Raw genomic sequence first — 22,749 nt, forward strand, 5'->3', positions numbered from 1 at the left:
GGGTTAAAATCGATCCAAACGATTTAATCTTTAATCAGCAGAAAATCATTCGATACAATTGAAATGTGTCCAATTATCACTTCATTATTACGTAATCTAAATATTGTTATAAAATTCTCTTATTTCAACTATAATTGTCTTATAAATGTGACCACATTCTTTAAATGCTGTTGTTCAGAAATGATTACATTTAAAAATGTTAGGAATTCGATATAAACGTGCTTCTTTACTTTGATTCATATTTTTCAATGACATGCGCGCTGCTATCCATTCAGATGTAGAGTGTAAATAAACAGTGTGCAAGGAGCAAGCGATTGAAGTAACAAAATGTGAAAGGAAAGTGTAATTTTATTAAGAATGGAAAATGATCGATTGGCAATTGTTTATACTGCAAACGAAGGAAAAGAATTAACAATTGCAATTAATAATGGACAAACAATCGAGGATCTTTGTATTAAGGTACGGCAATTTTAAAGGCTATCTTTTCTCTACTTATATTTTATTGTTATAAAAATAAATGAAATATTTTTATCTTTCGATTTCAAAAAAGAGTAAAGTAAAATTAATTATTTCTACGAAAGTTTAGTCATTATTCAGAATGATAATTAATAGAATAATTAACTTAAAATTTGATTAAGGTCTTGGATAAATTTTTGAAAAAAATTTTAATATCTGACTAAAAATAATCTTTTTATTTAATGGAATTGATATTTAACCTAAATTCAGTATATGTTATAACTATAACTTAAACATGTTAAATATACTTAGTTGTTAAAAGGATATTTTTATCATATTTGGTGGGCAGATGAGCGAGCACCACTGTAAATTTAATGTATACTCATAAATGTATAAAAATTATGATACTAGACTTTTGTTTTAAAATAGCAATGTATAATAATTGTATTGAAATCTTATAAAATTCAACTATTATTTAAACTTATTTTATAAATTATGAACTATAAGTTATACATATAACTTTAACAGTTTTTATCTTTTTGCAATGTGTAATTTAAAAATAATATAAATAAGCAATTTTTGCAGGTCTGTAGATCATTAGGAATAGGGCCAGTAGCTAGACATCTTTTTGCTCTCAGAAGTCATGGTACAAAGCTATGGTATCCAATAGCGCATACTTTAGAACCTAAGGATAAGAATAAATTCGACTTCAGACTAAGATTTAAGCCTTCAAGCTTACGTAGATTGAAACAAATTGATACAAATGCCTATGATTATTATTTTCAACAAGCACGTTCAGATGTTATGGATAACAAAGTGCCAGATATTGTTTATGAAAGGCATAAACAGGAACTAATTGGACTTGGTGTCAGTGACATGTATAGGTACATACATAATATTTAACTAAGTAATTTACTTACTTAAATTCTTAATTATATTTGTTGTATAAATTTTATTAAGTAATCACAATCATACATATTTGCTCTAATCATAATTTTATTTTTATTGAATTACATCAATACAAATTACATGTTTACCTGATATTAATTTATCTTTGTTTTTTTTTCAGGGTAATGTTGGAGAAAAGGGTACCAATAGAAACAGTAGAATCAGAATACAGAAAGTATATTCCTAAGGAGTGTATAAAGCGTCATGCGTTTTTTATTAAAAAACCAATTCATAATGCCCTCCGTAAAATATCTGGATATGATGCAAACTATGTGAAAGAACAATACTTAAAGCAGTTTGAGTGTATGGCACCAAACTATCCATATGAAGAATATGAAGCTTTAATGGATAGAGGTCTTCAAAACCTTGCAGCGAAAGTGCTTTTGAGAGTTAACGTAGATGAAGTGAAATATTGTGAAACAACTACTACTACCTGGATTACATTATGCGCAATTGAGGATCTATGTTTTGTTTCCATAAGGTTTAGAAATTAATTGATTAATAATTAAGAAGAATTATTTATCTTAAAGTTAATTATCACAATAACTATTTGAATAGTACTTAATAAATTGTATTTTATATAATTTTAACAATTTATAATAATTTTATCATTATTTTTATTTCATTTTAGACAAGACAACACAGTGGAAATATCAAGAAAAAATGGTATACCATCGTACTTGAAATTTGCAAAAAATGCACTGCTAATGTCCTTTGTTTCTGCATTAGATGGTTATTATCGTCTAGCAGTCAAATGGACATTTAATTTATGTGGTGAAATTGTTACTCCCACCTTGAAAAAACTACACAAATTAAAATGCCATGGTCCAGTTGGGTAAGGTTTCATTTATTTGAATTAATATATGCATTTATAATTATTGATTAATTCAATTAGTCAGCATTACTATCATATTAATTTTACGAAATTAAGTTGTATAAAAATATAGCAAAACAAAATTTTATTTTAGACAAGACTTCGCATATACAAAACTGCAGCAAAAACGAGCTAATAAACCTGGTTCATATCTACTTAGAGAAAGTGAAACGGAGTACAATGTATATTATTTAGATGCATGCAACAAAGACGGAAAATTGTTTTCAAAACGAATAGAAGAGAGAGTTCCGTCAAATGATTTTGTCATTAATGGTGTTCATGGTCAGTTTAATTCACTGGCACAATGTATTTCGTCTTTCCAAGATTCTGAAGGACAATCGTATCTTACAGAATGCTTGCCACCTTCAGAATATGGTAAATTAAATTTTGTATGCGATAATAAATATATTATCCATGTTGAAAATTACGCAAGGAATTATACTTTTCTTTTTTTACATTATTATTTAGACAAATCACCATTATTACTTTGCGCTCCTGAAAGTGCGGTCAGCGAAGTTGCAGCCGACGAAGAAATTGTTGCTTCAGTTTTAGAAGCTGGGCCACGCTGTGTACCTCAAAATCAGCTCGAAATATATAAACCGTTTTTAAGAACTACCGAAAATCAGCATTACTCGCCCACTGTGCTTCATAGAGGAATTTGGAGATTGACCAAAGGAAAAAAGTTAGAAGTTGCTCTTAAGATTTTAAAACAAGAAGAAGAAACGAATTATACAAAAGAGTTTTTGGAACTTGCTGGAAAATGGTCTCAATTACGTTCTGGAACACTTGTAAGACTGTATGGCTTAACAGTAGCACCAACGATTGGAATGGTTTTGGAATTGGTACGACACGGTTCTCTTGATGAATATTTACGTAGTTCTTCTTCTCAAACTATCAAAACAGTAGATATGGTAGAAGCAACAGCTTGCCTAGCTACTGCTCTTTGGCATCTTGAAGAAAATGGTGTAGTCCATGGTAACATTAGATGCAACAAACTTCTAGTACATGCTCATACCAATAATAGTTTTGTAGTGAAACTCGCTGATCCAGGACTATTTGTATATATGGAGACAGATATTCACTGGTTACCTCCGGAAACTTATAACGATCCAGAATTAGCTAGACATAGCTTTCAAGCAGATGTATGGGCTGTTGGAACAACAATTTGGCAAATTTTTGCTAGGTAAAATCTGGAGGATATAAAATAACTATATTTATTTATTGTTAAATGTATTCTATATTGATCATATCAAGAATGTAATATATCATTTTAGAGGAGCCACGTTATCAGAATATCGAAATGTTGCTATTATGAAAAAGTATTATGCATCTGGGAAACGATTACCTATTCCAAATGGCTGTCCCACAGAAGTTTATAGGTTAATGCTCGAATGTTGGGGAGATTCGAATGGTTCTAGAAAACAACCCCAAGCAATTATGAGAGACATAAATCAAATTTTGTATCAAGTATATAATTCTCGCAGAAGTCATGCTTATGCGACAGCTTTCCCTAAACTATTTAGTTCCGAGCAGAAAAAATCGGACGAAGACAATTCTGATAATACTGACAACAGATCAATAAATAGTGATTCAAGATCTAGCAGCCTTTTAACAGATAGTACGAGTCTTCCGTGGAATGATACTGATGATAGTAATATACAATTATTTATTCGCTTTTTAATATTAATATCACTAGCATTCTAAGAAAAATCACTAAGAATATTGTTTATATTTTAGGTATGCAAAGTTTACTGAACACTAACGACTATTTAGGTAGCACAGAAGATCTTTCTGCATACTTGGGTTGGTTATCTAGTGCAAGACGAGACTCCGACTCTTATCCCATTTCTCAGAATAGTATTTCTAACATAAATCACATTGAACATTCTACTCAAGCGCTTCGAATAGGGCATCCCGGGAATTTAGGCGAGGTAATAAAATAAATGGCAATAATTTATACAGACATATGTATCTATTACACTATATAATATTAATATTAAAAATAGGCTATAGGAAGAAATGATGGAGAAACAGGAGAAGATTGTAGTTCTAGTGGAGGTGGTAATGGTTCTTTGGGACAAATGCGAGGCATTTATGAATTAGACATCGATTGCAATGTAATCTTACAAGGTAGAATTGGCCAAGGTTTTTATGGTGAAGTCTACAGAGGTACTCTTGAAAGAGAAAATGGTAAAGATAGCGAGCCGCAACAAGTTGCTATAAAGAAATTAAAAACTAGAGCGCTTGAAGCGGACATAAGAGACTTTGAAAGAGAAATATCTATAATGAAGGTATACAGATTATTAATTTAATTAACTTGAATTTATTTAGTCATTTATCTTTTCAATTTCATTCTTAACATAACGTATACCAACTGACCTAATTACAGACCTTGAAACATCCAAATGTAGTAGAAATTCTCGGAGTGATATCAGAACCTGAGGTTTGCTTAGTAATGGAATATGTAAAACACGGTTCTCTGCAAAGTTATCTAGCAATTCACAAACAAGAATTGACACACAAAAGACTGTTGGGTTTTGCTTTAGATATTGCAACAGGAATGGATTATTTGGGCAGCATGAGTATTGTTCACAGAGACCTAGCTGCACGAAATATTTTAGTTGCAGACGAAAATAAAGTTAAAATCAGTGATTTTGGACTAGCTCAAGTTACTGGAAAAAATGATTATTACATTTTGCAGACTGATCGTGGCCTTCCAATTAAATGGTAAGTTACAAAAAGTGTAGAAATAATTCGCATTATTTTGAACGATTAAATTCTCATATTTAAGCGCTTTTAAGTAAATAATGTACTTCTCGATATATTACCTATTCATCTTTCCCTAAATTTTAATTTATATGTAACTAGTAAAGTTAAGACACTAGTTAGAAATATATTTCAATATTTTTATGATATTTGTTTCTTTAGGTATGCTCCAGAAAGTATTAGAGATGGAAAATTTTCCACTCGATCCGACGTTTGGTCGTTCGGTGTGACAATGTATGAAACATTTGGTTTCGGAGAAGAACCTCGCTTGCCTGGGATTGATTCTAGTACAGAACGTCTTCAAAGCGAACAAGAAAAAGGAAGCACTGAACTCCTAGCTGCGTTAGAAAGAGGCACACGTCTTCCTTGTCCTTCAACTTGTCCCCAAGCAATCTATGTAAGAATTATGTATCCCTGTTGGCATTTGCAAAGCCATCAGAGACCAGACTTTGCGACTCTCTGCAAAGATATCAAAGATCTCCTTGCTCAATACTAATATAAAAAATAAGCACGTCAAAACTTAGAAGAAATACATTAAATGAAATCTAAATTGTATTACATTTGATAAAAGTTAAATTTTATACTTATTTTAACAATTTTAATTTTCTTAATTTATTTGATTCGGATACATTGTAAATTCTAGTGAATTTGAATTTGTAAAAATTAAATGAAAATTTAATAACGATGATCGACTGATCATAAAGGTTGAATATTTTTTAACTCAAGTGCAATTATTTAATTCTTAATCTACACGAAATCAACTGAAGGAAATTACTAGCTTTACTTGGAAGTGGTAGGTGTATTTGTAATCATTTTTTAGTAGTAAAAGTTCGTAGTGTATTCGTTTGTTTAATAAAGAAAACTTCGAAATAATTATGAAATATTACAAAAAAGATCAAGTTTTTTCTAATTAATGATTATATACAAAATTATTTTTATACATCTATTACTTATTATAGTTTTTAAATTTAATATTTGTAAAATATAATAAATTGGAATCTTTAATCTGAGATATGTGAATTTGAAATGAAATCCAGCTAATATTATGTATTTATACATGATACAACAAATATAAGTTTCAATATTTTAAGGAGTGATAGACGACCGTAAATGAAATACAAAATATCCGATTTGTTTTTGTTTTGCAGCAATAACACCTTAGCATATTCATTATTATATCGTCAAAAATTTTATCTTGTGTCCTAACGATTCTTTTTGCTTAGTCACTGCGAAGTCTGTGATATCTTAAGTATGACTATAGTTGGAGGATTCGACAATAGAACAGAAAAGTATTAACACAATTTATTGTATATTTTACGAGTCAGTTGTAATGAAGGTTTAAATATTTAAAAGTTTCTTAAAAGTTAATTTAAAAACTATGCTCTCGCAAAAAATTAAACTGTCTACGAAAATCTTAAAGATCTCCCGAAACTACACTGTTTTCAAATAGCTGCAAGGCACAGATGAACAATTTACTTAAATATATTTGTCTCACAGATATACTGTTCTAAAATTCTAAAATATTATTAGCTTCAATACATTGTTTCCCTATTAGCCTATAAATTATTGAAACGTATATTAATTATATAATGTAAAATCAAGTATGAAAATAAAACTAATTTTACGAAAGGATTAGTTAAGGAAGTCTTTTCTAATTAATATTAATCATGATGTAATATTTTTGTTATTGGGGGGCAAAATTTAAATTATGAAATACAAATTTAGTTGTCTCAAATTGTACATATAAGGAAACTGTAAAAGATATGAAAATATGCTTTTAAATTTCAGCAGTATATAATAATAAAATTAATGTGTATAAATGTAATCATGAAGTAATATTGGAAGATAGTCACTAACGTATCATGTTTAATACGTGTATTTAATTATCTAACATGTTTCTTTGTTACTTGTGAATATACTTATGTACCTATTGCATTATACATACATACAAATTATGTATAAATGATACTTGTGTATGTGTTGCGCGCGTGCACGTAGAGTACAATTAATTTTTTGTAAACTATGTAGTATGTCCCATTAAAGTACATACTATTTCTTTAAACAATTATGTTAATACATTTTCAATATGTCTGTATGCCTGTATATTCATATTCACCCGTATTCAGTATACCTGTATATATTTCCTGTAATTATTAAATGGAATTAAAAATCAAATTATATTTTCTTCAGAGTAACTAGATATTTTCTTAATCACGATTTTGTTTTGTAAACGCAAGAATGTCTTAAAATTTCTAATTGAATGACTAACAAGAATATTTGAAAGTTTAGGATTTAACAATTGAAATAAACAAAACATGTATTAAATTTACTTTTTTATTTTATTTTCATTATCAAGAAAAATGCATATTTACATACACTTATGAGTTAGGATTAGCGTTCGGGCCACGTCGACGACCGAAGGTTTGAACAACATTTACAAATCTTCGGTTGTACTGAATCCGTCTCTTAGCTCGGCCAGTTTTCTTTTTACTCTTTTCTTGTTTCTCAACCTGTAAAATAAATAAAAGTATTCGAAATTAAAATCGGAACAACTCAAGAACATTTTTACAATAAAGAAAAAACAGATCTTAGTATTTACAATAAGTGTTATTTTTTTAAATTAATAACATAGATATGGAACAAATACAATTCATAACTGATCTTCGTTATAAGACTATAAATATAGGGTCGTTATTTTATTAGTTGGTATTGCAGTTAGAATCAATAGTGAATTATATACAGTGATCAAATTAAAAAAATTTTATAAACAATTCTTGAAAAGTTTTGTTGATCATTCTTTAAAATACATACATTTAAAGTTTTTAAAATGTATGATAAATTAATTAAAAACTATGACTTTAATTACCTTTGGAGTTTGTGCCTTTACTTTTCCTGCACGAGCTAAAGAACCATGCACCTTACCTATAAAATTAAAATAATTTAAGTAGCGTTGTTGTTTATTGTAAATTGTTTTCTTGAGATAAATAACTTACCACCAGGAAGAGAAACAGTCAATTCCAAAACATTTGATGTAAGTTCCCCAACCAGTGTCTCATTTCCTAACAAGTGTCCAGAACAATACAAATTGAATTCTGTGTTTCCAGCAGCCTCCAATTGCACGATTTTTCTCTGTAAAAAAAAAATTACAAACACTTAATTTTTTTTAGCATTTAATAACATATAACAGTTTAACTATTATTCTGAAGACATTGGACATGTTTGTACATTATATCTTACAGATAAGTTTTTATAGAAGTATATTTTACAATGATTAGATACTGAAATGTTTATCTAAAGCATAACCAATAGAATGTATTCTTGGTTGAATATATTTTAACTACACAACAATGCATTATGTATGTAATCAGTATCTAATCAGGAATAGAAGTGCATAATCTAATCAATTAGTTAGTGTAACTAAAACTTATTGAGTTAAGAATAAATACTTCTATATTGTAACATAATTATTGTTTCAAAAAACTATAATATTTCAACAGACAAGGAATCTTCATCTAATATATTATTTATTGGCGAGTTTTGCGAATGGTGATCAATAAAAATGTATTTGACCACCAGCTCATATATTCGTACTTTAATATTGCGTTGTTGCTCCTCCCAGAGGCATAAAATATGATCTCCAGGTTATCAATTCAACGCAAGTAATACAAAATAAAATTTCAAATTTACAATATATTCTAAGCCATTATTGGTAATAACTTTAGCAATTCTAAATTCATATTTAAGATATGCATCTATGTAAGGAGTGCAGCTCATTACTTTATAAAAAATTAGGTATAAATCTTATTGACATAAGCTTCTTTTGATTTGAAGTCAATGATATATTAGTAAGTTGCTTCTTATTTAAGTTGGTAATGATATATTCGTTTATGTTCCAATAATATAGGTCCACAATGACCAAAATGTTTTTAACATACCTTTATATCTGCAATACTTTCATTTTCACTTGTATCGACAATAGTCGTATGCTCCCCTCTGACGTGTAACTGCATGTTTGCTCTAAATACAAAAGATTTCATTAAGTTTTATTAATCCTTTAATAAAATTGTTATAACAATCACAGCAGTCACAAAAAGCAATTTGTTAAATATTCAGCACAATGTTAAACATTCTCTACAACATCTATACATATGTATACACAAGTTAAGCTTTAGTTTAAGTAACGTGAAACGTAATTGATATAAATATATAAAATATTAGCTTTTTAAACACAACACGAAAGGAAATTTAAAATATCAACTATGAAATTGGTCAGATTGAAGACAAAAAATTTCTGTTGACACGTGTTTTGACAAAAATGCATTTGAAGTTTCACTGTAACTATCTCTTTCCAAACCGAAATTTTAAAAAGATGCAAGTTGATTTTAATAGCATTTTTAATCGAATGAAGATTATACATCATAATTTACTATATAAAAGTATAGAAATAAAGGAACACGCACTCACCAGTAACGCAAATATGGCGGAAAGAACGTTTCACTTGAAGTTGTTAAAAATTACGATCTGTTATCGATAGCACATTAGTCAAACGAGTAATCGATTTAATAGCTGATTTATTGATAACGATTAATCGATTATAATAATAAATAAATTTCAATTTTCGTCAAATATTGTATTATCTTTTACATAATCTGTAACCATGTAGCAAGAAAAATACTAAAAGAAGTATATAAAGTTATGTATCAGTACTTATTAAATTTGAATACTTATTAAAATAATTTTAATATAAATTGTACAATAAATTTTTCTTTGAATTGAATCTCACATTATGAAAAAAGGCATTACTATCCCTTGAATGAATGATATTTAAACATTAAATTTTCCTATGCAATTTGTCAAAAGCCTTAAAATGTATAAATTGTTTAACCAATCAAATTGCGATTCATGTTCTTGTAATTTAATGCGCACACTCCAATGTGCGATATCTGTGCACCGAATATGACCGAATATGAGAAGTATAACAACTATAATCGCCCTAGCCTGATCTTAAAATTTAAGTAAGATCCAAATAACGAAAGCTGAAAGTATAAATGTATTTTTGGTGTAGTTAGAAAGAACATTCTTATCTTATTAAGATAGCATAAGTTATAGATTCCATGGCATTTCCACTGAACGATCAGGTTTATATAAAATCCTTTACACCTAGAGAGTATCAAGTAAGTATTATTTAAATTATCCACACGTTTTTGTAAGAACATATTATTTTATATTACGTTAAAAATCATATTTGTTTTAGGTAGACCTATTTTATGCAGCTAAAGAGAAAAACATAATTGTTTGTCTAGGAAAAACTTATGAACAGACTTTCATTGTTATAAAATTGATCCAAGAATTTGCTACCAATAATAGAAGGTAATAACTTTATTTATTTTTTTATTTAATAAATATTCAGTCTGCTTAATGTACGTGTAAGAAAGAAAAGTTTACATTACTTCAGATTGTTTAGTTTTGGATAGATAAAAAGTTATACATTTTTGCTTTGTTAATTAATTTAGATTATTAAGTGAAGGAGGAAAGCGATCATTATATATACTAACAGATGTAGAAAAATGTACAATAAAAGCAACATATATACAGCAATTAACAGATTTAAAAGTATTATTATGTGATACTTGTTCACCTGAAGAATTTACAGAAAAATTTGAGAGTTCTCATGTAAGTAAGATTAATGTTTTTTTAAGAAATTTATACTTTATTGATGAACATTTCTTTTTAGGTATTGGTTGGAACTTCTAAATCATGTACACAATTATTGGCAGAGGAAAAGGTTTTACCACATCAAATAAATCTAGTCATAGTTGATGAGTGCCATAAATTTGTAGATGATAATAAACTAAAATTTATTTTGCAAACATTTTTATCTTGCAACGATGTTCCTAGAATTATTGGATTAGCTGTACCATTATTTAACTTGACCCAGGAGCCTGGAAGATTAGGATTGGAAATAGAAAAAGTGGAAGGCACATTTCAATGTGAAGTTGAAACAGCTAGTGATATATTGTCTATATTACGGTAAGTTCAAATTTGCTTTCAAATTGCAACCTTACGAGTATAGTTTCTGTTTAATGATAATTATTTTTTTTTAAATAGTTATAGTCCTAAGCCTAAAGAATACATAGTAGAATATTCTCAAAATGAAAAAGGAGAGCTACACAGTACTATTGAAAATTACATATTACATGCTATTGAATTTTTACGCGATCATCGCCATGATCCAACAGAAATTTACACTGAAGAGTTTTTAGAAGATATTAAAAAAATACCAGATCCAACAGAGAAACCTTTTGAAATGATGCAAGATTTTTTACACATATTAGAAACTCTTGGGCCATGGTGTGCAGACCGTGCTGCACTTGCTCTTCTAATTTTAACAGAGAAATTAAAAATAAAAACACCATATGAAAGGCACTACCTGTTGTTGAGTATGGTAGCATCTGTTTTTATGAAAATACGAGCTTTGTGCGATAGTGCGTTTGAAGTTCTCTCAGAAAAAGAAAGAATATATAAGTATACTACACCAAAGGTTCACAGACTATTACAAGTTTTAAAAACATATACTCCATATTATGCTAAGGATAGCAATACATCTGATAGTAAACTAAATAATGAAAATAATTGTAAAAATTCATTTGTAAATAGCAAGGAAAATACTGTTAAAGACAATTCTATTGAGAATAAAACATCAGGATTCAATTCGAAAGGTAATGAAGAGAATTGTAAAAAATCGCCTAAATCTCAGCGATATGTACGTGGAATTACGGATCCTGATTTACTCTGTGGAGTAATATTTGTGGATAAATCATTTGTAGCAAAAGTTTTGTTTTATTTATTAAATGAAATATCTATGCATGATGAAGAGTTGCATTTCTTATCGCCTCTCTATACAATTGAAAGAAATACAGATGATATTAGTTATTCAAGAGATATAGAAATGGAGCATAGAAAACAGGAGGAAGTTCTAAAGAGATTTAGAATACACGAATGTAATTTATTAATATCAACTTCAATTTTGGAAGAAGGTTTGATACTATTAATTGATTCTTTTATTATCGGATAATTTGTTCATATTGAATGTTCCTTTTAGAACGTTTTATAATATTTTATTCTAATTCTCTTAGGTATTGACATTCCAAAATGCAATTTCGTAATGAGATACGACTTTCCAAAAACTTATCAATCTTATGTACAATGTAAGAGTCGTGCAAGAGCTATAGATGCTTTACATATATTATTAGTTCCTCAAGAAATGTCAAAGGAATGTGTGTGGCAACTAGCACAATACCATTATATAGAAAAGGTATTAAATTACGATATATGACTCTTAATTGTTTCAATTATTTATTTTGATAATCAACTTTTTAACGTGGTTCATTATCTATGTTCATTCCACTCAAAAATTTTAATGGATGAGCATTGACCTATTTTGTAGACTTTATTAGAAAAATGTTCTAATAATGAACCCACTGAAGAAGAAGAAAATGAAGCTGATATATATGCTAGTATGATACCATATTATAAACCACTTGACAGAGATGACGCACCAACAGTTACTTTTAATTCTGCTATATCATTGGTTAACAGGTAATATAATATGATGAATGTATAAAGTGCGAGATTCTAAATGTTTATAAAATTTACGTTATCTTTAACAGATACTGTGCAAAATTACCTAGTGATACATTTACGAGATTGACACCAGAATGGTTCATTGAAGATATAAATGTAGATAACACGGCTATGTACATTTGTTCTTTACGACTTCCCATAAATTCTCCAGTAAAATACGTTGTATCGGTAAATTTTCTTTCGTGTATAATAGTTTAAAAATATCCTAGTCATTTAAAACATACTCATAACAAGTTTTATTTCAGTCATATCCTATGCCTAACAGAGCTATGGCTAGGCGGATGGCTGCTTTGCAATTATGTGTTCATTTACATAGGAAAAATGAAATAGATGACAATTTATTACCAATTGGAAAAGAAAATTTTAAGGCCAAACCAGAAGATGCAGAGGTACCTGCTCTACCTGATGAAAATAAAGTAGATTTTTCTGAAGCTCGGCCTGGAACAACTAAACGTAGACAATATTATTATAAAAAGGTTTGAACTATTCATTTGTCTCTTTCATTGTAGTTCCTTTCAATCGATATGTTGACATCAAAGTTACGATTTTCAGACAGCCGAGGCATTAACGGATTGTAGACCGATAGCTGGAGTTCCTTCTTATTTATATCACATTAATATGGTCTTAAGTTGTCCTTTACCCGAAGAACAAAATACTAGAGGCCGTCGTATTTATCCTCCCGAAGAATCAGCTATTGGCTTTGGCATAATAACATTGAAGGAAATTCCTAAGGTAATGAATAAAATACAAAAAGATGTTTAAAGGGAGAATTTCTTTTTCTCTTGGTAAAAAATCGATACTTGAATATATAATAAAAACATACAAAAAAAATTAAAAATAATATATCCTATAGTTTCTTTAATAAAAAAAATCTTAAAGAAATCGGTTTTTTTTACCAACAAAAAAAGAAATTCCCCCCTTAATGCATCATTAATTCTAGGTAGTAATACAGATCACTTATAATTAATGTTTAATTGTTTGTTTTAGTTATGTCCATTCCCTATTTATACCAGATCTGGAGAAGTGCATGTGAAGCTGAAGCTTAGTAAACAAACTATAGTTTTAAATGAAATGCAAATAGAAAAAATTGCTGCCTTCCTTAATTATACTTTTACAAATGTACTAAGATTACAACAGTACTTGATGCTCTTTGACCCCAACGCCTCAGAAAATTCTTACATGATTGTTCCTGTAAAATTGGGTAATTATGACTGTAACTAAAGTTAATTTGGCAACGTACATATATATCATCAAATTTCATTTTTATAGATGAACAGTCTGATGTTACTGTAGATTGGGATTTTTTGGAGTGTATATATAAAAATCGGAATGCAGTACCTACTAGGGTACCTGAGGAGGATAGATGGAATTTTAAATTTGATGCATCAAAATACGATGATGCAGTAATTATGCCTTGGTATAGAAGTCAGGATCAACCTCAGGTATTTTCATAGATTTTTTATTGATAAATTTAACGTTTTTATAATAATTTGAAATATACGTCCTCATTGATTCTAGTATTTTTATGTTGCTGAGATTTGTACAAATTTAAATCCGAAATCCTCTTTTCCTGGAGATGGTTATAGTACTTTTGAAGAATATTATCTTAAAAAATATGGTATACAAATACAAAATTTAGATCAGCCTTTGTTAGATGTAGACCATACATCAGCTAGGTTAAACTTTTTAACACCTAGGTAAATATGAAAAATGTAATATTCATCATTACATCACTTAGTTGCATATTTATTAGATGTTTTATTCCAGGTATGTTAATCGAAAAGGCGTTGCTCTACCTACAAGTAGCGAAGAAACAAAACGCGCGAAAAGGGAAAATTTGGAACAAAAACAAATTCTCGTTGCCGAATTATGCGCGATCCATCCTTTTCCGGCTTCCTTGTGGAGACAAGCAGTCTGTTTGCCTTGTATTTTATATAGGATTAATGCATTACTACTTGCCAATCAGATTCGATGCCAAGTTGCACAAATGATAAATCTAGGACAACAAAATTTAAATTCTGGTACAAATCATCTTCATATTTGAAATAGAATTATTTGTATATTTTTAAGATGATATTAATACAAAAACGTTTCAGACTTCGAATGGCCCGCGTTAGACTTTGGATGGAGTTTAGCAGAGGTTTTAAAAAAATCCAAAGAATCTGAAAAAGCCAAATTGGTAAAAACCGAAACAACTCAGGTAAATTGTGTAAATAATATAGCCGAGGATAAAACTCAAAATGTATCCGAAAATATAACAGATACCTTGGATGAATCTAAAAAAGATAACTCAAGTGAAAAGAATGATGTAGTTCAGTTAGACAACGCGAACGCAACAGAAACAGACTCTCAAATATCAAAAGATGAAAATGAGTTAGAAATTGGCACTTGGTCAAACGATATGGCCATAAATTCTATAGATTTTGGAGCAGATAATTTGAACGTTACTGATTTGCCAAATGACTATAACTGGAATGATGTTCGGTATGGATCTCCTGCTTGTGAATCAGACTTCGATGGATATGATTCAGATGATATTTATAGTGATGGATTTGTTGACACGTCTGATGAAAGTGACGACGATAATAGAGGATTGCGAATTTCTTATATGGGAGAAAATGTTGCGGAGGCAGTAGAAGATGAAAAGCAGATGACTAAGCAAGAAATTAATAAAAAGATCTTGCATCTGTTAGAAACTGAAAAAAATTTAGACGATATTTTATGGTCGTATACCAAAGAAGATGAAGAATCTTTAATCGCAAAGCATAAGCAGGCTCATTACGAATTTACTCAATTAAGGGAACGTGAAATAATGGAAGATGGATCTTTTATAGCTTGTGATAAAGAGATTGTAATTAAAAGAAAGAATTCGTTTACTTCACAATCGGAGAAAAACATGCCAGATTACAAACATAGAACTCGTATAGAAACAATTGTTGACAGTTTCACTAAAGAAATATTAACTAATGTTGATAGTTTGCAACCAATAAAAAAAGATTCTAGCAAATCGGAATTTACATATCATTTGGACAGTAATCTTTTTAGTTTCGATTTTCAACCAGAATTAAAAGATCATCCCGGACCAAGTCCCAGTTTAATTTTGCAAGCTTTAACGATGTCTAATGCAAATGATGGTATTAATTTAGAACGTTTAGAAACTATTGGAGATTCTTTCTTAAAATACGCTATAACTACTTACCTATATTGTACGTACGACAATATACACGAAGGGAAACTTAGTCACTTAAGGTCTAAACAGGTATCAACGCATGAAAAAGTTCATCATTTTTTTGATCTAACATTTGATCTAAGTAGTTCTTTTATAACCGAAATAACGTTTTTTTAGGTAAGCAATTTAAATTTGTACAGATTAGGAAGACAGAAAATGTTAGGTGAAAGCATGATAGCAACGAAATTTGAACCACATGACAATTGGTTACCTCCTTGTTATTATGTGCCAAAAGAACTCGAGCAAGCATTAATTGAATCTGGCATACCTTCCACCCTTTGGAACCAAGCTGACATTCCAACTTTACAAGCTGTAAATCCTACAGAAATAACTCAACTTGTTCGAGAAACAGAACAAAAATTGGGCATCATGAAGAGCGAACTTGATCGTAATGAAACCACACTTTCAAACAATTTAAACAACTTGCGTTGCTTTATACCTTACAATTTAATTACTCAACATAGCATTCCTGATAAAAGTATCGCAGATTGCGTGGAGGCATTAATTGGAGCATACTTAATTGCTTGTGGCCCTAGAGGTGCACTACTTTTTATGGCCTGGCTAGGGATTCATGTTTTACCTACGGAAGAATTTTGTTTGGTACAAGAAACAGAACCAACAGAACGAATTCCTGGTACTACACCATATATAAAAGGAATAAATGAACAAGGCCAGACAATTTGGATGCAGGTGATTAGAATTCATTATTGCAAAAATCGAATTTAAAAAATACAATTTTAGAAAGTATTATAAAATACATTTATTATTGTAGATACGTTATGGAAAACTGGAAGAACCACAAAATCCTCTACTTCGATACATTCTCGACCCAGAAGGAGAATTGAATACGATGCTTGATGGATATGCAGAGTTAGAAAAAAGTATAGGATATAAGTTTCACGACATTAGTTATCTATTACAAGCATTTACTCATGCATCGTATCAACCCAATAGACTGACAGATTGTTATCAACGTTTAGAATTTCTTGGAGACGCGGTATTAGGTACTAAACAGCCTAAATTAATATTACTTTATCATATTTGGTGCAATCTTGAATATAGCGTAGTGCATTATAATTTTAGATTATTTAATAACAAGGCATTTATATGAAGATGCTCGACAACATTCACCGGGTGCTTTAACAGACTTGCGATCAGCTTTAGTCAATAACACTATATTTGCTTCCCTGGCTGTTAGGTGTGGATTTCATAAATATTTCAGACATCTGTCTCCTGGCTTAAGTGTTGTTATAAATCGCTTCGTTAGAATTCAAGAAGAAAATGGACATTCCATTAGTGAGGAGGTAAAAATTTGTTTTAATGACATTTGTATTGCAATTAAATTTTATATACACTATTCTGCTACTTTGTGCACACTTTTTAGTATTATTTAATTGGAGAAGAGGAATGTGAAGAAGCCGAGGATGTGGAGGTTCCAAAAGCATTAGGCGATGTTTTTGAGTCATTAGCTGGTGCAATTTACTTAGATAGTGGTATGTCATTAGATGCAGTATGGGGAGTTTATTACACAATTATGAAAAGTGAAATTGGTAATTACGTCTTTTATTTTTACTTATATACAACTTATGACACTAAAAAATGTGTATGCATCTTGTTTCTTAAATTTCAGAGCAATTTAGTACTAATGTTCCTAAGTCTCCAATTCGTGAATTATTGGAATTAGAACCTGAAACAGCGAAATTCGGGAAACCAGAAAAATTGGCTGATGGACGTAGAGTTAGAGTTACAGTGGATGTTTTTGGTAAAGGTTCGTTTAAAGGAATTGGAAGAAATTATAGAATTGCAAAATGTACTGCAGCAAAATGTGCTCTTAAAAAACTGAAAAAAATACATAATTATCCGAGAGAAAAACTATGACAACATCTACAACATTAAAATAAAGTAAGAGTACATGAGACAAAGTAAATCTCTTTAATGCTGTTGGAATATAATATTTCTATGAAATTGTGTTCATGAGCGTATTTATGAATTTATAATATAAGAAACTTTTACGTATTCTAATTTTAAGTAAGATTACATTGATGTTAAAGCATAAATCTGTAAAAAAATATAACGAATCGATAGAAGTAATGTTTGTTACCGTTTATCGTTATCATCATTGCGGTTCATAAAAACAGAACATATGCATGTCATTAAATTGTAAATACTTAAAGCAACAACGACATAAAACGTACTTAAAAATTCTAAAAAGATATTAAATATTCCTGTTTATGGCATACAGTATTTCCAGTATTTTTTTGTACATAAATTAATGAAATGTACGTAATTATACTGTATATAATATGCATTTCATATTACATTTTTTGAATGTAGATCATTTTTTGTTTATAAATTTTACAGTCTTTTCGAAATTCTAGTCATTTTATTATTATTACTTGTTATTCCTGTTGTATAATATGTAATTAAAAATATAAAAATTTCTTATACTAAATATTATACAACAAACACATTTCATACATAAATTATGAAAGTTAATGATTAAATTTAGCAAAAATAAAAATAATTTCGTATTCTGTTAATATTTTGTTGTTTTATCAATAATTTTGTTTTCAAACTTGTTTAAAATTGTACTATTAAATAGAAGTGAGAAAGTGATGAGATATTCTAAAATATTTACAATTATATTATACAATTTTTTAATAGAACTATAAATTAGTATTTTATAATACAGAACTTAAGACATCTAATAATTCAATTACATCAATATATCATTAATATTATCTTATATATATATATTGGTTATTTCATATCTACTTTCCTTCATTCGTTAGTATTTAAAATTGATTGAGATTACAATTGATAGCAATGTTATGGTTACATAATTTTTACTATATCTTTTGTAAAAGGAAGTAAAAATTGTTAAGACCTTTTTGTAATAAATTGTTTTAATGTATATAAATATACGAAAAGATTTTCGCTGGTATTTTAAAATTGACCTTTCTTCATTTAAGCCAATATTAACTACAACTGTTATTTTTTATACAATGTTATAATTATATATTCAAATATATCACAATACCTTAAGTTAATAACACTTACAAAACATAATTTAAAAATTTTTTTATATCTATTTAATATTACAATGTTAGGAACCAAATTGACTATAAAAAAGAGCTATAGCAGGATCTTCGCACTCGCATGTAATTAGTACGTCTCTGAATTTATCCAAAATTTGCAGCAATTGAGATCTACGAATGTTTTCCAAATACATAATCTCTTCTAAATGATGCCCCCCATTAAAATAACCAAGACGACACAACCTGTCTAGCAATTTTCTATCATCAGAAGGAATATCATATTCTTCTGATTGATAATTATATATTCCATTGTCTTTGTGAGGATTTATTGACAACTCCTCATTCATATCAGATGTAGCTCCTTTTGGGGGATCATTTAAATTCCATGCATTTCTACTTTCTGTGACGTCGTTTAAATTATGATTGACTTCATCCTTGGTATCCTATAAAATATAAATATTTAGTCTTCAAGAAGTTTACATAGATAATTCCTTCCAACTTACCACTGATATCCGACCATGTACGGTTGGCATATATTGCACATATGTGTGTAATTGTAAAAGTAAATGATTCTTTAATAACCAAATAATTATTTTTACTAATTGTGTTTGCTGTTGCGATTGATTCAAAGGATTTAGCTTTTGACTTATTGATGTTGGCAATGAAAAGTCGCTAACAACCTGAATCAATTGATAATTAAAATTTGATTTTAAAACATAGTATAAAACTATCATAAATGATATAAATAATTCTTGCATACATACTTGTAGAAGACAAAGACCTGGAAATTCCTCAGAAAAAGCTTCTAATAATTGATTTGTTATAACTGCATCTGGTGATACAACATAAACATTACTTTCGCATAGAGGATATATTATGGTAGCTTTGGCCCAATATACTAAATGACCAGTCAACTGAAAAACCTGAGTAAGTGTAAGGTCAGAATCAGCTGCTAAAATCTGTAAACTTTTGAGTGGACTGTACATTTGAATTAAGCGTCTAAGTGCAGGAGAAGAATCTAATGGAAGTGAATCTAGTAGATCCAAAGGTTCAATGAGTAATAATAAACCATGATACGGTCTTAAGCTGTTTAAACATCTGTAATAAAAATCAATATTTAATACATTATTTTAAACTTTTGTTGTATATTTTAGTACTAGCCTGTCTATTATTTCTGGATTGATAATAAATCCTTTCTTGTGGGACTGATGAACCTTTTGTGGAAGACAAAAGCGTACTTGAATCCATTTATTAATCATAATATTAATTATACCAGAGGTACTAAGGCTACTAAATACAGATTTTAAATCTCGCGCAAGTGAACTTCTTTGTAGTATTAATTCATATGGTGATTCATCACAATCACTTTCACCTTCTGATCTATACAAACAAGCATCAAAAAATTCCAATTGTAACATTCTTATAAAATGAATTAAACAATAATATTATATACCTTGTAGCAACTTCATCATGAGTTGAAACCATAATTTTAATCTCCTCTGTTAAAAATCCGCATCTCTTTTCCTCGTGCCTCAAAGCTATGCCTAATCTAAAATCAGTAATACATAAGTAGAAATTGATTTTATACATATATGCATAAATATAATATGTAACAAACCTTCTGCTCAAATCATAATAACATTTTACTATAGAATGACTTGCTTGTGCTTGAAGAGCAAAGACTATATTGAAAAGCATAGAAGAATTAACTTCCTTTAGTCCATGAGATGGGATTAAGGTAGGATGTCCAACAAATCGTACATCATTCACTTTTAATTCAAACTTTTGTTCGCATAATTCAGGTTTGACAGCAAATAATGTTGATAATACTTCATCCGTTACTCCAGTTAAGTTACCGTTACTTATGTTAGAGGTTGGAAAAGGTAAGGACTGCCAATGAAATTTATTAAGTATTAAACTGTTTTTATCAACTATCCACTTAGGAAGCATTTAAGATATGTAATTATCATACACTGAATAAGCATTATGATGGTATGTTAAAGCAAACCTGCAGTAAATCTTCTGCGATAATCAAAGAATAAGGATTTTTCCTCTTGGTACACTGATTAGAATCCCGTGTGTGTTTTGCCACATGTGGATAACGAAATAAAAGTCTATCACCTTTGCTGTCACTTTTCACAAGAATTATACTTAATGGATTTATCTCCATAATTACAACAGATTTATTGATAAAGAAGCTATATCAAGGTGCATTAGCATTTAATAAAAATGACTCATTAAAGGACAACTGTAATCTGTATTAAAGTTAAAAACTAAGAATCTTATTAAAAACCATCAATCTAATCAATTGTTACTTGAACCACTAAATTTACATGTTACTTTTTCGATTGAAACGTTTTTGACACATCGATCACAACAAAGTATTACCGGAACCACGCGGGTTTATGTACCATATAATGCTTTCGATATTAGAATACAGTAAATGGCAACCAGAATGAATTTCTTGTGCACAATTTGCGTAGAAGAGGTACCATTTTTTATAGTATTAAGTACAGTCTGTACAGTACCTATTGACGAACAATAAATTTCTATCGTTCATTTGTTCTTTTGACTATAGTTGTAACATGATAGAGATGATATACTGTGTACGTACTTGCTTTATTCTCTGTTCTGTATACCGAAATTGTGCAACAGTTGCATCTGAATCTAATTAAAGAAACAATTGGATGACGGCATAGTTCTTTTTTGTTTATTGTATGAAAAATACAAACAAAAAATACTTTATGTCATCGATCGATATGTCTAACCGCATATAGATTGATACTACTAGAAATACTCAAAACGTTCAAACGTGTTTTATTCATTTTTTGTCATTGATTGGGTACATTGACATTCTCTCATGCTATACTAAACATATTAAAAATGATAAATACGCTCCAACAATTATGTAACAGGAGCATGTCTCTAGAGTCCATATTATCGTTTCATTTATTTTCGAAACTAATGCAATGAACTTTCCTGTAAAAAGCTCCTGCAATTTTAGATTATTTTATCTTCGTATTCTAGATTATTCGTAATTACCAGTATATTACGATAAATAATTAATATATAATCATACATGAGAAAACTACGTATTAACTCTTATTACTGAAAAAAGAAACTAGCTTATGTTTTTAATGATAAAAACCACCTTACATAATTATTTACATATTTTGTATAGAAATAAGCGGTAAAATCGGAAACAAGCAGACAAACTTTTTAAAATGATTTCTCATTGAAAATTGCCGGTCACACGGCACAATTCATAATTTTCGTTTTATCAGAATATGCAGAACCATAAAAAATACAACAAAATGTATTAAGACTTTTTTGCTCCATTTTTACCCTTCAATACATCTATGAAATTACAAAATTTTCTAATTGTTAATTTAGCATATAAAGCATTAGTATCGCAAAATGGAGGCAAATTAGATATTATATCACAGAACATCTTGTGTTCCCTTTGAGCCCATCTACCCTTTAAAATGTTATCACCTACATTATTTACACCCCTAACGTTTTTCCATGTACTTAAACATTATAAGTACACAATCAAATATTCGATTTACTATTCCTTAAGCTCCACAAAATTTGAATAGGTGCAAGTCATCAGCGTAACAGGTCGCAAAGTCAAAAAAGCATCGCGGGCACAAAAGTGACCCCAGTGCGCAATGCTGCAGGGTTATCGGCATTGTTATGGGGTAGACGTGTATACAGTAGTACATGCTCTGTATTACACAGACCGCGATACTTTCTCCGCCGCTCAATACGACAACGCGTGCGCTTTTCTTACG

At 29.4% G+C, this 22,749-nt stretch overlaps 4 protein-coding genes across 4 annotated transcripts; 2 read left to right on the forward strand and 2 right to left on the reverse strand.

The window, feature by feature from the left end:
- The first annotated feature begins 301 nt into the window (after positions 1–301).
- Positions 302–7,139, forward strand: Hop (tyrosine-protein kinase hopscotch). The gene is made up of 11 exons (XM_076378470.1): positions 302–459; positions 1,042–1,340; positions 1,526–1,885; positions 2,036–2,239; positions 2,373–2,653; positions 2,747–3,461; positions 3,553–3,929; positions 4,016–4,209; positions 4,285–4,569; positions 4,668–5,005; positions 5,207–7,139. The coding sequence occupies exons 1-11, from the start codon at positions 358–360 to the stop codon at positions 5,538–5,540; spliced, it is 3,489 nt and encodes a 1,162-aa protein (XP_076234585.1). The 5' UTR covers positions 302–357; the 3' UTR covers positions 5,541–7,139.
- Positions 7,140–7,364: 225 nt separating this feature from the next.
- Positions 7,365–9,541, reverse strand: Rps30 (ribosomal protein S30). Its single transcript, XM_076377887.1, has 5 exons — positions 9,509–9,541; positions 8,980–9,061; positions 8,038–8,173; positions 7,911–7,966; positions 7,365–7,554 (listed from the first exon to the last, which is right to left on the reverse strand). Exons 2-5 carry the CDS (start codon positions 9,052–9,054, stop codon positions 7,423–7,425), a joined length of 399 nt encoding a protein of 132 aa, XP_076234002.1. The 5' UTR covers positions 9,055–9,061; positions 9,509–9,541; the 3' UTR covers positions 7,365–7,422.
- A 617-nt stretch (positions 9,542–10,158) lies between these two features.
- Positions 10,159–18,160, forward strand: Dcr-1 (Endoribonuclease Dcr-1). Its single transcript, XM_076379440.1, has 20 exons — positions 10,159–10,218; positions 10,299–10,414; positions 10,558–10,717; positions 10,779–11,074; positions 11,153–12,081; positions 12,181–12,359; positions 12,492–12,643; positions 12,715–12,856; positions 12,934–13,164; positions 13,241–13,420; positions 13,676–13,889; positions 13,958–14,130; positions 14,207–14,385; positions 14,456–14,709; positions 14,785–15,947; positions 16,035–16,607; positions 16,690–16,921; positions 17,001–17,221; positions 17,302–17,467; positions 17,548–18,160. The coding sequence occupies exons 1-20, from the start codon at positions 10,159–10,161 to the stop codon at positions 17,793–17,795; spliced, it is 5,868 nt and encodes a 1,955-aa protein (XP_076235555.1). The 3' UTR covers positions 17,796–18,160.
- Positions 18,161–18,829: 669 nt separating this feature from the next.
- Positions 18,830–21,439, reverse strand: Nprl3 (GATOR complex protein Nprl3). The gene is made up of 7 exons (XM_076377958.1): positions 20,964–21,439; positions 20,574–20,845; positions 20,409–20,504; positions 20,117–20,335; positions 19,720–20,053; positions 19,459–19,635; positions 18,830–19,398 (listed from the first exon to the last, which is right to left on the reverse strand). The coding sequence occupies exons 1-7, from the start codon at positions 21,123–21,125 to the stop codon at positions 19,024–19,026; spliced, it is 1,635 nt and encodes a 544-aa protein (XP_076234073.1). The 5' UTR covers positions 21,126–21,439; the 3' UTR covers positions 18,830–19,023.
- Positions 21,440–22,749: the final 1,310 nt, after the last annotated feature.

The sequence above is a fragment of the Calliopsis andreniformis genome, chromosome 5, assembly GCF_051401765.1.
Source record: "Calliopsis andreniformis isolate RMS-2024a chromosome 5, iyCalAndr_principal, whole genome shotgun sequence".
Classification (NCBI taxonomy): domain Eukaryota; kingdom Metazoa; phylum Arthropoda; class Insecta; order Hymenoptera; family Andrenidae; genus Calliopsis; species Calliopsis andreniformis.

Excerpts from the sequence above, each read along its gene's own strand:
- Hop (XM_076378470.1), top strand. The coding sequence starts at position 358 with ATGGAAAATGATCGATTGGCAATTGTTTATACTGCAAACGAAGGAAAA. Across the intron at positions 460-1,041 it reads TCGAGGATCTTTGTATTAAG|GTCTGTAGATCATTAGGAAT; the intron begins GTACGGCAATTT and ends CAATTTTTGCAG. Across the intron at positions 5,006-5,206 it reads CGTGGCCTTCCAATTAAATG|GTATGCTCCAGAAAGTATTA; the intron begins GTAAGTTACAAA and ends TTGTTTCTTTAG.
- Rps30 (XM_076377887.1), bottom strand. The coding sequence starts at position 9,054 with ATGCAGTTACACGTCAGAGGGGAGCATACGACTATTGTCGATACAAGT. Across the intron at positions 8,174-8,979 it reads AAAGTATTGCAGATATAAAG|AGAAAAATCGTGCAATTGGA; the intron begins GTATGTTAAAAA and ends TTTTTTTTACAG. Across the intron at positions 7,555-7,910 it reads TAAAGGCACAAACTCCAAAG|GTTGAGAAACAAGAAAAGAG; the intron begins GTAATTAAAGTC and ends TTTATTTTACAG.
- Dcr-1 (XM_076379440.1), top strand. The coding sequence starts at position 10,159 with ATGGCATTTCCACTGAACGATCAGGTTTATATAAAATCCTTTACACCT. Across the intron at positions 13,421-13,675 it reads CATTGAAGGAAATTCCTAAG|TTATGTCCATTCCCTATTTA; the intron begins GTAATGAATAAA and ends TGTTTGTTTTAG. Across the intron at positions 17,468-17,547 it reads AATTATGAAAAGTGAAATTG|AGCAATTTAGTACTAATGTT; the intron begins GTAATTACGTCT and ends CTTAAATTTCAG.
- Nprl3 (XM_076377958.1), bottom strand. The coding sequence starts at position 21,125 with ATGGAGATAAATCCATTAAGTATAATTCTTGTGAAAAGTGACAGCAAA. Across the intron at positions 20,054-20,116 it reads AATCCAGAAATAATAGACAG|ATGTTTAAACAGCTTAAGAC; the intron begins GCTAGTACTAAA and ends TTTTTATTACAG. Across the intron at positions 19,636-19,719 it reads CAGGTCTTTGTCTTCTACAA|GTTGTTAGCGACTTTTCATT; the intron begins GTATGTATGCAA and ends CAATTGATTCAG.